A 16,344-nucleotide genomic window follows, 5' to 3' on the forward strand; every position below is an offset into this window, starting at 1 on the left:
TGGACACTATATGCCCTCACTAATATCCCTATCATAAGGGTATCAATGTAAATTCCCCAGTACATACTAAACCCTAGAGGGGTATGAGTCTGTACTAAGACTATAAATGGCCCCTAGGGGCATGTAATGGGGGATCCCAAAAAATTTCAACAATTAATACATTGTTTTACTATTCAATAATTCCACCGAGAGAACCACGTCTTTTGACGTGAAGCTATTGTCATTTCGACAACAATATTGTTCTCACAATGGTGCTTCTCCCAACCACTTCTTCCCAAAACCTGATTTGCGCACCATTTCTCATAATGAATTTGCCAAAAAGTGAGTCCCTAGCTTTCTACTCGACTTGTGACACAGGTTTTGAGCCCAAGTACTTGTTAATTACGAATCAATTGTTGCCATACACACCATCAGTCGTGAGTAGCTTAAATAACCATTTGCTAAGAAGGGTGGTGTTTTTCATATCTATATCATTAATTCCTAAACTCATTCTTTGGGTTGGCACATAATACTCCACTTCGTCAAACGGTTCTTTTTCTTTTCATCATCACACTGCCAATAGAATTTAGAGCGGAATAATCAAGTTTCTTAAGTAAACCCCTTGGTATTGCTAAGAAAGGCATCATATATTGGGGAAGACTACAAAGCACTAAGTTTATCAATGTTAAACTTTATACGCACCGTACTAGTATGGTTTATACGCACCGTACAAGTGCTTGTGCTTGTCACCTATAGTTGCTGCTCGCTCGTTGCTGCTTGCAGCCGTTGCCTGGCTTACCGAAAAGCTAACGCCGCCGGCTCTGACAGAGGAACAGCTCTGTGTGCGTCTGCAGCACTGTATCCTTCGTTCGTTATCATATCGATGCGTCTCATATAGCCTTGCGAACCGTATCAGTCGTGATTTCGTGCACGACTAGGATTAGTCGCAATCTCGCGATTGACCAGGCCTAGTCCCCTCGCGTGTTGCGATCTTGGAAAAGATTTGCATGGCACCTCATGCCACAAGGCATGGACGGCCAACGACGGGACTGGCGAAGTGCATGCATGCAGCAACAGTATGGAGACGACTCAATCAATCACTGGTTGTTATAAAATTAGTTGAGAAGGACCCACTAATGATGATGTGGCAAATTTTAAAATTTTGGGAACCAACATTTTAGGCACCTCTTGAAGAAGGGGGTGCATTTTACGCCAAATTCCTTTTTGGCTGTTCCCAATAGAGAATTTTTGGGGTTCTAATTTTGTACATCTGTTGGAAATGCTCTTAGGGCACCAACAATATACAAACACCAAGTGATCTATATAGATGGGTCCCACAACATGTGGTATTAGTTGTAGCAAACCCTACACAATGTATATGAATATGATAGTAGGAAATAAGGTGGGTCTCACCAAGGGGAGAGGAGCAGGAGGGAGGAGGCAATAGCAGGGGAGAGAACAGAGATAATTTTTTATTTCGTACGGTCTTTATACATAATGCTAGCTCATAATAAGGTTACTTATAAGGACTACTTCTATAGTGTATAATATCCACTCTAGAGACTTAAGACCCCCTCATGGCATATATTGTGGACACCGTTGTTGATTTGAAACTCTATATATGATCTATGAAACATAATCATAAAACAATACATGTGCTTATCATCATTTGATCATATTAGCCCATATGTATTATCCGATACCAAAAAAATTGACAAATAGTTAGACACTCGTTGGACGCAATATAACTAATAGGTAATTCAAACAACAAGAATAATATTTTATTCATTAATTCATAAGCGTAGTTTGCTCACGATTTTACAAATGCCATATCCGGAGCATGAGGGTACATGCTAGAATTTTGACATATTCCACAACTAACATTAACAATGTAGCAGGCCAAAATAAATATTAGTATCTAAATTTAATATATTAATTTTGCAAGGTACAATGGAAACAAGGATAATCATTGAAGTCACACCATGTCAATGAAGCCTGACTTATAGATTTTACCTAGCCGAAATTTGAGCTTCAAGATAGGCCAATCACCTAGCAGCTTGGTAAGGATGGGCAGTAAAGCTGGCACAAAACAAATCGCTATAGCCAACCATTGAAGATGAGAAGGTAAAACTGTGTACAAACCAGTTGCAAATGCTATAATGGTTGCCATGTATGAAAACCACATTAGCTTCATAGTAATAGACCTGTAATAAAGCAAGAACCGAAGATCCTCCCACTTTGCTATGATGCATATGAATGCGACAACAAATGAGGAACACATTGCTAAGGTATCTGAGATCAAGAAAGCCTGAAGTGAAAACTTTTTTGCCATAATGGGGTGTCTGCTTCCAACATCAGTATTGTATCCTCCAGGTAAGGTGAAAGCAGCGACGAATGTAATTGCCGCTATGATGATAGCCACTAATGAAGTGCTCCTTGTGTTTGTCAGAGTTGGAAACATTGCTTTCGTCCTCGAATCATTAGTTACTTTTATCTTTGCGTCCATAGCAAGGTAATGCAGAGAGGTTGCATTTCGGGGATCAGCTTCCATCATAAGCATGGCCACTTCATTCTGCAAAGAAATTCAAATAATAAAAGCAACTAAGATCAATTTATCAATAATTATTGAACCAAAAATTGATATGCATAATAATGCTAAATTTGTTATTAGTTATAGATATGACAACAACTAAACCAATTCTATTATGAGCATGCAGTTCTAGAATAAAGTAATCGATATGGAGAGAATAGGGTGCCAAGTTTGATATATTGATGTTAGTCGATGCATCAATTAGACATACAGTTTCCCCTAAAAAGCAAAAGACATACAGATCCGCTAATCTTTGCATGCAGGTACAGTACCCTCACGGATAAATGCAAGCATACGCTTGAAAAATACAGCGTGAAGAGGCTAAGCAAGAATCTGCATGTGATCTTACGAAGATTGTCCGCATGCAGATAAACTAAGGCAAACATGAGCATATCATGTTGCCTAGCATCAACTCACCCATACATAACCACGACAAAACACATAGAGCATTATGCACCAATTCCATAAAACGCCTTAAGAAATGTCTGATCCTCTTATGTCACAGTCACGCAAAAACATGACTAGATTTTCATTTAAAACCTGAGATGACACCTTCATCAAGGAGATGAGTGGGTAGCTGTGGGGGGTGGGGTTAAGTTGCCACCTTTTTTTTATGAAATTATTTGCTATTTTTCAATGTTGTGAAACATACCTAGTTAAATTTGTAGCAAAATGAAAGTTCCAGCCACATATTAGTAGTTTTGTGAAATTTATGGTCCTTGAGAATCTATGCCACACTTGAGAGTGTTCATTTGCTATGCCTTAATTTCTAAATATAACATCAAGGTGCCACAAACGAACATTATATTATCTGGTAACTCTTGAAACAGTGAAGTGGTTGGTAACATAAATTTCTTACAATGTGGCGATGACATGTTACTATTCTTCATGTTGAACGAGTACAACGATTCTTTTATGTCAAATCCTCATAATTTAGCTTTTATATGTGATCAAAGTTTTTAATGATTCAAATTAAGCATGTACTCCCTTCGTTTCAGATTATTAGACGTTTTGACTTTAGTCAAAGTCAAACTGTTTTTAAGTTTGAGTTTATAGTAAAAAGTAGTAATATATTTAACATATGACAAATATACTATAAAAATATATTCAATTATAAATTAAGTTAAACTAATTTGGTATTGTATAGGGGCAAAGCTACACAGCCTCGCGGGGTGCAAAGGAACCCTCTGTATTTCTGTTTTTAGTGCTGATGCCCTGTTTTTGCTACATGTGCACCCCCCTTAGCTCAGTTTCGTGCACCCCCAACGACTGGCCAGAGCGTGGCACAACAAGCGCACGGCCACAAGGCCACTTGTCGTACGAGCCTACTGCTTTGTTATTTTGTTTTTTCGTTTTACTGATCATGTCTATCGCCAGTATATGCTTATGTTGATTGGATATAGGCAAGGGCATATAACTTCCTGATCTTATTTTTTTAATTTGTTTGATTTATTCACATCAAACCTTAAAGTTTAAATATAGAATTCAATTTATTTATTATTTTAATGTTTCTAGATAGTCTTCTAGGATTTAAATAATTATACTGTTGCGCTGGGATTTAGGAAAGTGGAGTAGTATTCCAGATCGATCCTAACCCGTGTTCAGTTCCAAAATATTTCTTCAAACTTCTAACTTTTCCATCACATCAAAACTTTCTTACACACATAAACTTCCAACTTTTTCGTCACACCGTTCCAATTTCAACTAAACTTTCAATTTTAGCGTGAACTAAACACAGCTAAGTATTAATATTTTAATTTGAAGAGTTATGGCACTAGCTCCTTGACTTTTAAATTTTATCACACACCAATATATATTACTCCCACTTAACTAGTCTAGGTGCGTTAGTTGAAGCGTAGGGGAGACAAAAGTCCTTTGTTTTTCATACGCATGCTCTCCAAATGATAAACGGTGTGTTTATATATATATATATATATATATATATATATATATATATATATATATATATGTATGTATGTATGTATGTATGTATGTATGTATGTATGTATGTATGTATGTATGTATGTATGTATGTATGTATGTATGTATGTATGTAACTGCTTTAAAATTCATATTAATCTATTTTCATTTTGAAATAATTAATATTCAGTTAATCATATGTTAATAACTCACCTCGTTTTACATATCTTTTCAATCTTTTGTTTCGTATCCTCTCAAATACATTGGTTCAATGTGCCTTACAATCTTGAGCATCTTTTTTATTGTGCCCCACTTTACATTTTAAAGTAGGAATTTCTAATCACATCTTTATCATATACTTAGCCATCATTTAGTATGATGTTTTATAGTTGATAGTCTATCGTTATCTTGTATAGCATGCCTTAAAAATTCCGTGTGCCACTACATGTACGGTTGAGGTGGTGCACCCCCCTCCAATCTATTAAGCTTCGCCACTGTGTATATTGAGGTGGTGCACCCCCCTCCAATCTGTTCAGTTTCGCCACTGTGTATATATTAGTATGTTTGTGTATAAAGTTGGTTAAATTTGTAGTAGTTTGACTTTGACCAAAATCAAAATGATTTATAATATTATAAGCAGATGTAATATTAAGGAAAAAAAAGTACTTGAGAGAGGCTATAACATACCCAGTTCAAAGTCTTAGTGTGATCCCCGAGTCCCCATAATTTCCAGCTTGGTGGACTACTGGAGTTATCAAGCATCGTGACATCAGCGCCTCCATGCGACAACAAAGCGGCAACTATTTTTGGATTACACTTCATGACAGCATAATGCAGAGCAGTTCTCCCTTGATTGTCTCGCATGCTAACCAGTTTCTGTAGTTCTGGTGTCCCCAAGACGAATTCGACAAATTCAAGCCGGTCTGCGTGCACAGCGGCACTCAGGCATGTCCAACCATTCTTACTGCGAAAGGGAGCATCTGGACAATAGCTTAGAATCTCTCGAGCAATGCCGATACGACCTTGGAATGCGGCAGAAACAAGGAGGGGAACGTCTTCTGTGCCTGCTACGACGTATCCTAAAGAAGAATCATGTTCCAGCAACACTCGTAGCACGCCAACACGGTCACTAAGCAGCGCATGGTGCATGGGAGTTGACCCGTATCTGTTTGGCAGTTTGGCCAGCCATGGACGCGTCTCCATAACCCTTTTAGCAATATCTGAAAAAAGCAGGTTTCAAGATGTCAGCCATGGCGACAACAATCACAGAAGAATGAAAACAGCGAGAAGATTTCTCACCTGAATTCCCATTTCTCGCAGCAGCATGCAGAGCATGATCACCTGCACACCCAGAATGAGAGGAATACGGGATAGCCAGCAACCTGTCGAATATGTCGGCGGAGTTTCTCATCGCAGCGATGAACATGGGCGACTCGTTGTTCTTGTTCACGGCTCGTGACAGTGCCGGCTCTGCAGCTATCAGCTCCAGCGCAAGGTCATCGTGGCCGCCGCGAATGGCATGGTGCAGTGCATTGCATCCGACGCTGTCCTGCTTCAGAACTGCATCGCGGAAGCCCAATTCACGGCAGTGTCTAAGCAGTTCAGAAGCCAGAGCAGCATGCCCAGCTGCCACGGCGGCGAGCAGTGGCGTCTCCCCGTATGAGTTGACGGCGGCGAGGAGAGGCTGCTTGAGCCTGACCACATCGTTGCAAAATTCTAGGTGACCATGGATGGAAGATATGTGCAGGCAGTTGCTGCCATGGTTAGTCGTTCGGAGCAGCACGTCTGGATCACTCGCAGCCATGTCCCTCATTGCCGTGCAATCACCGGATCTGGCTGCTAATAGGAGCCGTCTGTCGATCCTCTCTTCTGCTTTCTCTGATAGGCTAGTGTCACTGTCATATTCTTCAGTTTCGCTCCCTGATTCTTCAGATAGACCAATGTCATGACTCATGTTGGTCTGTGGTTCTTGTGGGAGAGTACTGCCATTAGTTCGTGGGAGAGTGCCATTAGTTCTTGCTCCCATTTCCGTCTATCTTGTTTTTCCTTCAATATTTTGGACAAAGTACGAGCTCAATCGGATGAGTTATGAAGCCTTTTCTTAATTAATCACCAACAAAGATATATTTGATCATGTAAAGAAATTACTAGGATGACAGTATATATATTTTTAGGCGGCATCAAGTTATTGTGAAAAAAAAGTTCATTGCCCATTGACTCAAGGGCTAATTAATTTTGATCTTACCGAATTTGGTAAAATATCATCTATTTCTATTTATTAAATTCCATTGTATAGTTTCCTTAGTTTTATTTTAAAATTCATATAAAACACAAAATATCATGGTCCAATTTTGAATTAAAATATCAATTTCCAACCAGTCATAATAATAGTATAAAATACAAAATATCATGGTCCAATTTTGAATTAAAATATCAGTTTCCATCTTATAATTTGAACTAAAAAGTTTCAGTTTGTAATGGATGTTTCATTTAAAAACTTTAAATTATTAATAGATTTGGAAAAAAAATTGTATAGCTTTGCCATTTTTTTAAAATTCAAGTAACTATGTGAAAAAGGTAATTTTAATTTTCAAAATCATATGTATATACCTCATCAATGATAATATAATTGCTCAATATGTATATTCAGACTATATGCCTTTAAATGCTTATGGAAAGTTCAAATTAATATTTTGAAATTCTTGTATCTGCAATTTGTGATTTTAAAACAGTGGAGAATTTCGAAAAGATATTTTTATTGCATATTCCTTTAGTGATTTATTAAAATTTATAAAGAATAATTATGGGCACTAATGCTTTCCCGTTCTGCTCTCATTTATTAATGAGGGGTGGAAAGTATATAGATTTACTAGTTGATACCACGTGCTTTGTTGCGTGATTTGTGGATGAATGCATATTATACATTATAAATAAAAATGGTAGATGTATATGTTTAAATAATTTGGACGTAATGATTTGGCATTGCTTGCATATTGAGTTCTAAAAATACAACAAAATTGTAAATAATATGTCATGTTTACATGATATTTAAAATACTCTAGATAATAATTGCTATTTATTAATGACATGACACATTTATATGTAATTTAAAATACTTGATAGTGGATGATGATGTGGCGCACTTGCATGTTAAGTTTTAGAAGTTAGTCGACATCAAATTTATACTAAGATACGATTTGTAAGATCCTACCTCTACCGCAAAAGAGCCCTTTTCAGAATGGGAAGAAAAAAAGACGAAACCTCACGAGAAAAAGCTGGTAGGCGTGAATTGTCTGCTCGAGACAAACAGATCAAAGGTCTTTTCAATCCAAAAAAAGAGGAAAAATAGAGAATTAAAAGTAAAATGGATGCATTCAACGGTGAGTTACATAAGAAGGTGAAATAATGGTAGTAACTAGTACTATGTCCCATAAAAAATTAATCTAATTCGGAATACTGAAAGTGACATATTTTAGTTTAACGAATTTGTTCACTTAGCTCTCTATCACCGTCACATCGGTCAGTAAATACGTGCTAGTACAATTAACTATACAAATGCTAACCACATTTTTATCTATGCAGGGACAGTAGTATTTATTAGCACAAACTCGTGACAGTACGTTTTGATAATCACGTTGATAAGAAAATCGATTTTTCATGGCGTTTGAAAAATATTTGGTAATTCGTCCGAGGGATGTATGTTTTATATATGCAGATTTTTGGCTAGCTTTAATTATCTTGTTCAAAATATTTAAACTAACTAAATTTATATTATTTTTTCCACAATTAATTAATTAATGCATAGATGGCGGACAGGGCATGGATGAATAAAGAGAGATATCGTGCGTCGTACATTGAAGGAGTCGACATATTCATGAAAATAGCTAAGAAGAATGCTGCATCTAAGAAGACCAAAGATATTAGATGTCCATGCGTGCATTGCAAAAACAGAAAAGTTGGAACGATCCATCTGTAATCGAGCAACACTTGGTGACGCATGGATTTGTTGATCGCTACACAAACTGGTCACATCATGGAGAGATCCCAAGCAAGCAAGTTCCGAACCAGGCTACAGTACGCGACGAAGTGTTGAGCTGTGTCACACCCTAAAAATCCCAAAAGTATAAATTGTTGTTTAATTGAAATTATTAGAAATAATTTCAAAAGCCTAGAAGAAAAGATCTAATTTTAAATAATAAATTCCATTATAAAAGTGGGCTAGATAAAATTTTATTAAATACTTTACTTAATTCTATAGTTCCTAGATTTTTCTTAGATTTATTCGAGCCAAGGAAGTATTTTTAATAAATGGAATTGCATTTCATGAATACTTTAAATTGGAAAAGGTTTTAAAAATGCCCTTTTGGCTTTGGGCCAAAAATGGGCCCAAAATCCTCTCTCTCTCTCTCTTCGGCCCAGGTCGGCCCACAGCCGAGCACAGCCGCTGGGCACGCGCTCTCCCTCCCGCTGACAGGTGGGGCCCACCTGTCAGACTCGTCGTCTTCCTCTCGCCGCCCAGTCGCGCCCTAGCCGCCCGAGCCGCCACCGCCGTCCTTCCTAATTCCGTCGCTCCTTTCCATCTCCGGTCAATTTGATTGTGGGAAACGATCTTCTCGATCTCCTCTATCTTTTCTCTTTTGCAATCATCGGCTAATATCGTTTGGAAAGTGCCGGGTTCGATCTCGAATCGGATTCCTCTCTCTCTCCCGAACCCTAATCTTTCCTTCCCGTCGCCGGCCGCCGTGGGCCTTCGTCGCCGCTCGCTAGCCCCTATTTAAGGACCCCCGGGACCTCCTCTCTCCGCCGCCACCCTCGCCTTAGCCCGCCGTCGCCCAAACAACCCTTTGAGCATGTTGATCCCGTTTAAAGCTATTGTTTCTATTCAACTATTGCATTTATTTTTGAATGTCATTGGGTGGAAATAACCTATTGCCTTGTTATAGCCCTTTTGCTATTTGATTCCCTATTCTTTGTCACCTGGTTAGTAATTTCATTAGCTAGAACATTATATGGTTTTTGCTAAAGTGAATAGGATGCTTAGCCCTGCTTAGAGACACTAGCTCATATAAAGGGGATACTTATGATTCACTACTATATAATGATGGCTTAATGATAGCTCACGATGGTTGATCGTGATTGGTTAATTAATTAATGTGCCAATTAAAACCTGATAATGGTGGGTTGTGAGCACATGGTTTTGATAGTCGTGCTCATGACAATTAAGGACCGGTTCACGATTTTCGGTTGTGAAACATTAACCGTGCAAACCACAAGCCAGCGTGGGCAACAGCTTTACTTTCTGTATAATATAGTTCATTGTGGAGCACCAGACTGTGAAGTGGCAGAGATAAGCCCACAGGGGTCGCTGGGGGGTCCATGCCTTGTTTACAAGGGGGTGATTATGATCCGGGAATGGTGCACTGCTTTGAATTGTGTTATGTAGAGGGTATTGTCACAATCTCTATTCGGGTACTTGTTAAGTATCGCGACGCATGGTTGACATGATGTTGAGGTTGTGTCTTGTGGGTACAGTGGTACATCTCTGGCCAGAGTTAAAACTATTCGAATAGCCGTGCCTGCGGTTATGGGCGGGTCTAACAATGTCTTTCGTGATTAGTTTCATACCTCTCACTATAATAAATGTTGATGATAATGACTTGTTTATCTCCTGGTTTGGAATGGTATATTCCTGGTTTGGAGATAGATCTATGCAGCCGGGTTTGGTTATTCAGGATGGTTGGGCCTATGCAACAGGATATGTTGTATAGCGTTGGATTAATATTGCTTATTAAATACTTTACTGTTTTATTAAATTCTGCAATATTTATTAAATGTTGTTTATGCAAATGAGCCTATATTATGCCATCCTTTGTTATCCCTTGCATTTGCATATTTGTTGCGTGACTTGTTGAGTATGTCATATACTCACCTTGCAATCATTCATCAGAGGAGGAGTTCGACAGTGATGCTGATGGTGTGGAGGATTAGGCGTAGCCCTGGTCAAGTTGCCTGTGGAATGGAGTCGTCTGCGCTGTTTATCTTATTTTCCGCAGCTTAGAACTTTATTAATTGTGAGGAACTATCTACCTCTGTAATGACATTTTATTTGCTTATTAATTAGAATAATAATTGTACTCTATTATCAATTTGTTATTGTGTGCCTCGGCTGATTCCTGGATGAGGGTTTACACACATGTAAGCGTTTGGAATTTTGGATAGAAATTCCGGGCATGACAAGTTGGTATCAAAGCCTCCTTGACCCTAGGTTATTCCAAATGGTTACCCATAGAAGCTCTCTAAAAATATTGGAAAAGTAGAACTATTCTCCTCTCTTTCTCTTTTAATTAAACCAAACTAATGGCACATGCAGTTATAGTCTCTTTAATTGTTCTCATTCAAAATTTATTTATTATTTCCTGTGTTATTAGTACCGTACATCTATTACTGTACTAATGGCCCATTTACCAGCAAAAGTTTTATAACATTGTTTTATTTAGTCCTGCTGCAATTAAATAAGCTTAGCATGCTGATTTTATAACTCTCTTTTATTTTATCTCTTTTGAAACCTGTTATTCAAAAGTGCAAAATTTATGATCTCGTTTTCAACTGTCTCAACTTATCTTGCAAAGATTGGTTTACTTTATTTATTTACCTTTTATTTTGATTTTCTAGCTTTAATCAAATAATTCAAAAACTTGTGCTATTAATTGGATAAATGTCTTAACTCCCTCCTTTCACTTGTCTTTAGATGCCGTGCTTCAAGCTTGAGTACTTATTTGGTACTAAGGGATTTGTCCTTCCTCATAGGATTCGGGACTACCCCTTTGTATGCCCAGATTCCTCATGATCGTGATGAAGAGAAGGGTCGTGTCAGAGTCACCTTGAACAATAATCGTTAAGATATCCCATCGGTGATGTTCGAGGCTGGAGGGGGAAACTACATTCATGCTTGTCAGGAGGTGGCAAGGATCGCCATAGGAGAGCTCTGCGAAAGCTACAATGATCAGTTGGCCAACACTGAGTATCGCTACCATCCTCGTCAACCTCAGGGAAGTGGCCGTGGCAGTTATATTGAACCTGCAGGAATTGAGAATGATGCTACCACAAGGCATTTGGTGGAAATGCTGTGGGCCATGGATGAGTCCCGCACTGAGATTGTGTTAGCAGCTCAAGATCGCGAAGACCGGAATCGTGGTAAGATTTGCAAGCTGGAGGACAAGGTGGATCGTTTGGAGAAGGAACTAGCCGCATTGAAGGGAGAAGCACCACCACAAAAGGCCAGGGTTCGTCTTACCGCAAGGAAGAGAGCTCTTTTTGTCCCTCGCTACCAGTTGGCGCCAAAGGTTCGTGTGGTGGAAAAAGAAGCTGCCTCAGCCCCAGCGGATCCTCCGGTCGTCAACGTAAGTGATGATGACGGAGAAGAGTCGAAGCGCACCCATTCCAAGGTTGAGTGGGGAGCTACTCAAGATGATGGGGATGAGCCGAACGAGCCTTCAATCAACTCCGATGCCTGGAAGACCTAGAATGCCTTGTTAAGTCGTTGCCTTGGATCGTTGTGTTAGTTTGCTTGTTTAAGTTTAGTTGTGTGTGTGGGTCTTGCATGTGGTTTACATCATTGGTGGGATGTAAATACATGTGTTTGTTTGCTTTCGAGTGTTAGGAAGTTGGTGAGTTAGTGGTGTGAGAGCTTTCAGTTATAGTGTAATAATGAAACTCAGTTAAGATCAATAAAAGTTAAGTTAGTAAAAATTAATTCCCTATCCTAAGTAATTTTCCCCCTTGTTTCTCTTATTGTGCTCCTGTCTATGCCAGATGGTGCTTACTCGCAGTAATGGGAATGGCCCCAACAACAACAACAACAACAACAACAACAACAATAGGGAGAATCCCACGCTTGCCCAAGTCCTGGCTCAACAGGCACAGCTCATGAGCATGATGATGCAGCAACTCCAGAACCAGCAGAACCAGGGAAATAACCATGCACCTCCCAAGAACAAGTTAGCAGAATTTCTCCGTGTAAGGCCGCCCACTTTTTCTAGCACTACCAATCCAGTCGAGGCTGGTGATTGGTTGCACGCAATAGAAAAGAAGTTGGACCTGCTTCAGTGCACCGATCAAGAAAAAGTCTCCTTCGCTTCACATCAGCTTCATGGCTCTACTTCTGAGTGGTGGGATCACTTCCGTCTCAATAGGACTACTGCGGAACCTATCACTTGGCTTGAGTTCATTGCTGCTTTCTGGAAGACGCACATACCATCAGGAGTGGTGTCTCTCAAGAAGAAGGAGTTCAGTGCGCTCACTCAGGGATCTCGCTCTGTCACTGAATATCTGCATGAATTCAATCGTCTGGAAGATGTGCGCACTGATGAAGAGCGCCAAGAGAAGTTCTTAGAAGGGTTGAATGATGAGCTTTCTTACCCACTAATGACTGGGGATTATCATGATTTCCAGAAGTTGGTGGATAAGGCTATTCGCCAGGAGGACAAGTACAACCGAATGGAGCAGAAGAAACGCAGGATTGCTCACTTCAAAGCTCAGCAGGGGAATAGTCAGAGGCCGCGTCTTGTTATGGGACCTCAGGCAGTGTCACAGGGAGGGTCTTCATCTGTTGTTCATCCGCAACGTCAGTTCTTCAACAATAATGCTGGCAACAACAACCGCAACCAAGCTCTACGCCCTGTTGCAACTCTAATTCAGCATCAACCTGCCAAGAGGGAGCAAGGAAACAAGCCAGGAGTGTGCTTTAACTGTGGGGAACTAGGTCATTACTCCGACAAGTGTCCGAAGCCCCGCCGCGTGAAGGTTGTCCCTGCCCAGAACAACTCCACCGCACCAGCGACAAAGGCTCGAGTCAATCATGTGGCTGCTGCAGAAGCTCAAGGTGCTCCAGATGTGATTTTGGGTACGTTCCCTGTTAACTCAGTTCCTGCAACAGTGCTTTTTGATTCTGGTGCTACACATTCCTTTTTATCTATGAGTTTTGCGGGAAATCATGGGATGGAGATAGAAGATCTTAGACGTCCTTTGATGGTTAGTGCCCCGAGTAACCAGGCACTCTTATCGCAACGTAGCCCTTCTGTCAGAATAGAGATTCAAGGTGTACCATTTCTGGCCAACCTTATTTTGTTAGAATCCAATGACCTTGATGTCATCCTAGGGATGGACTGGTTAGCCCGATATAAAGGTGTGATAGATTGTACCAATAGAAAAGTAACTCTCACCAGCAATGATGGTCAAGTTGTAACTGTTCATGCATTGCCTTCTGAGCCCTCAAGGTCAAGTTTTAATCAAATAACTTTGGAAGAGATTCCCATAGTATGGGACTACCCGGATGTGTTCCCGGATGATTTACCCAGCATGCCGCCTAAAAGAGATATTGAATTCAGAATAGATCTGGTACTAGGAACAACTCCGATCCATAAGAGACCGTATAGAATGGCAGCCAATGAATTAGCAGAAGTCAAGAGGCAAGTAGATGATTTGCTTCAAAAAGGTTACATTAGACCAAGTTCGTCTCCATGGGGAGCTCCAGTCATCTTTGTGGAAAAGAAAGATCATACCCAGAGGATGTGTGTGGACTATCGTGTACTAAATGATGTGACTATCAAGAATAAGTACCCGCTGCCCAAAATTGATGATTTGTTTGATCAGCTTAAAGGTGCCACCGTTTTCTCCAAGATCGATCTTCGATCAGGGTATCATCAGTTGAGGATCAAAGAGGAAAATATACCTAAGACGGCTTTTACCACTCGGTATGGGTTGTTTGAATGTACTGTTATGTCTTTTGGACTTACCAATGCCCCCGCTTTCTTCATGAACTTGATGAATAAGGTGTTTATGGAATACCTGCACAAGTTCGTGGTAGTCTTTATTGATGACATTCTTATCTACTCTCGAACCAAAGAAGAGCATGAAGAACATCTTCGTCTTGCACTAAAGAAGCTACGAGAGCATCAACTGTATGCCATGTTTAGCAAATGTGAATTTTGGTTGTCCGAAGTAAAGTTCCTTGGTCACTTCATCTCAGCCGGAGGAGTTGCCGTTGATCCTAGTAATGTGGAATCCATAACCAACTGGAAACAACCGAAGATAGTTTCAGAGATCCGTAGTTTCCTGGGTCTTGCAGGTTATTACCGGAGGTTTATAGAAAATTTTTCCAAGATTGCTAAGCCCATGACACGACTGCTTCAGAAAGATGTGAAGTACAAGTGGTAAGAAGAGTGTGAGCAGAGTTTTCAAGAATTGAAAAGCCGCTTAATATCAGCACCTATTTTGATTCTGCCTGATCCAAAGAAGGGTTTCCAAGTGTACTGCGACGCATCTAAGGTTGTGTTCTGATGCAAGATGGGAAGGTGGTTGCCTATGCATCTCGTCAGTTACGTCTGCATGAGAAGAACTACCCTACTCATGATCTTGAGTTAGCCGCAGTTGTTCATGCGTTGAAGATTTGGCGTCACTACCTCTTTGGTACTCGTACGGATGTGTACACGGATCACAAGAGTTTGAAGTATATCTTCACCTAGCCAGATCTGAACATGAGGCAGCGGAGATGGTTGGAACTGATTAAGGATTATGACATAGAAATTCATTATCACCCAGGAAAGGCCAATGTTGTAGCAGATGCTCTTAGCAGGAAAGGCTATTGCAATGCTACGGAAGGACGACAGTTGCCGTTGGAGTTATGCAAGGAATTTGAAAGATTGAATTTGGGAATCGTCAGTAGAGGTTTCGTTGCAGCCTTAGAAGCGAAGCCCACTCTCATTGACCAGGTTAGAGAAGCTCAAGTTAATGATCCTGATATTCAAGAGATCAAGAAGAATATGAGAAGAGGAAAAGCTATCGGTTTCTTGGAAGATGAGCAAGGAACTGTATGGTTGGGTGAGAGAATCTGTATCCCAGACAACAAGGAGTTAAAAGATGCGATCTTGAGGGAAGCTCATGACACCTTATACTCTATTCACCCTGGTAGTACTAAGATGTACCAAGACCTCAAGGAAAAATTTGGGTGGGCAAGTATGAAGCGGGAGATAGCCGAATATGTAGCTGTGTGTGATGTTTGTCAGCGAGTCAAGGCAGAACATCAGAAACCCGCAGGTTTGCTGCAGCTTTTGAAGATACCAGAATGGAAGTGGGAGGAAATCGGTATGGATTTCATCACTGGTCTACCCAGAACGTCATCAGGACATGACTCTATTTGGGTGATAGTCGACAGACATACCGAAGTGGCTCATTTCATCCCAGTGAGGACAACATATTCCGGAAGCCGTTTGGCGGAATTGTATATGGCAAGGATTGTGTGTTTGCATGGTGTTCCTAAGAAGATAGTATCCGATCGAGGTAGCCAGTTTACTTCAAAGTTTTGAAAGAAGCTTCAGGAAGAGATGGGTTCCAAGCTGAACTTCAGTACCGCTTAAAATCCGCAGACAGATCGACAAACTGAAAGGGTAAATCAGATTTTGTAAGACATGTTGAGAGCTCGTGCTTTAGACTTCGGTGGAAGTTGGGATAAGAATCTGCCTTACGCAAAATTCTCATACAACAACAGTTATCAAGCTAGTCTTCAAATGGCTCCTTATGAAGCGCTGTATGGTCGGAAGTGCCGCACTCCGCTTTTGTGGGATCAAACGGGAGAACGTCAGGTTTTCGGGACCGATATTTTGAGAGAGGCAGAAGAAAAGGTAAAGATCATTCAGGAAAGATTGCGTATAGCTCAGTCTTGTCATAAGAGTTATGCTGATAATCGCCGCAGGGATCTAAGTTTTGAGGAAGAGGATCATGTGTACCTTCGTGTCACGCCTCTTCGAAGGGTTCATCGTTTTCACACCAAAGGGAAATTGGCACCGCGTTTTGTGGGA

At 40.3% G+C, this 16,344-nt stretch overlaps 2 protein-coding genes across 2 annotated transcripts; one reads left to right on the forward strand and one right to left on the reverse strand.

The window, feature by feature from the left end:
- Window positions 1-1,954: 1,954 nt before the first annotated feature.
- On the reverse strand, window positions 1,955-6,515 carry LOC107275428 (ankyrin repeat-containing protein NPR4). Its single transcript, XM_015760709.3, has 3 exons — window positions 5,789-6,515; window positions 5,177-5,709; window positions 1,955-2,551 (listed from the first exon to the last, which is right to left on the reverse strand). Exons 1-3 carry the CDS (start codon window positions 6,513-6,515, stop codon window positions 1,955-1,957), a joined length of 1,857 nt encoding a protein of 618 aa, XP_015616195.1.
- Window positions 6,516-11,882: 5,367 nt separating this feature from the next.
- Window positions 11,883-16,120, forward strand: LOC107279495 (transposon Tf2-1 polyprotein). The gene has a single exon (XM_015761299.1). It carries the CDS (start codon window positions 12,302-12,304, stop codon window positions 14,702-14,704), a length of 2,403 nt encoding a protein of 800 aa, XP_015616785.1. The 5' UTR covers window positions 11,883-12,301; the 3' UTR covers window positions 14,705-16,120.
- The last annotated feature ends 224 nt before the right edge of the window (window positions 16,121-16,344 follow it).

This window comes from Oryza sativa, chromosome 11, assembly GCF_034140825.1.
Source record: "Oryza sativa Japonica Group chromosome 11, ASM3414082v1".
Classification (NCBI taxonomy): Eukaryota; Viridiplantae; Streptophyta; class Magnoliopsida; order Poales; family Poaceae; genus Oryza; species Oryza sativa.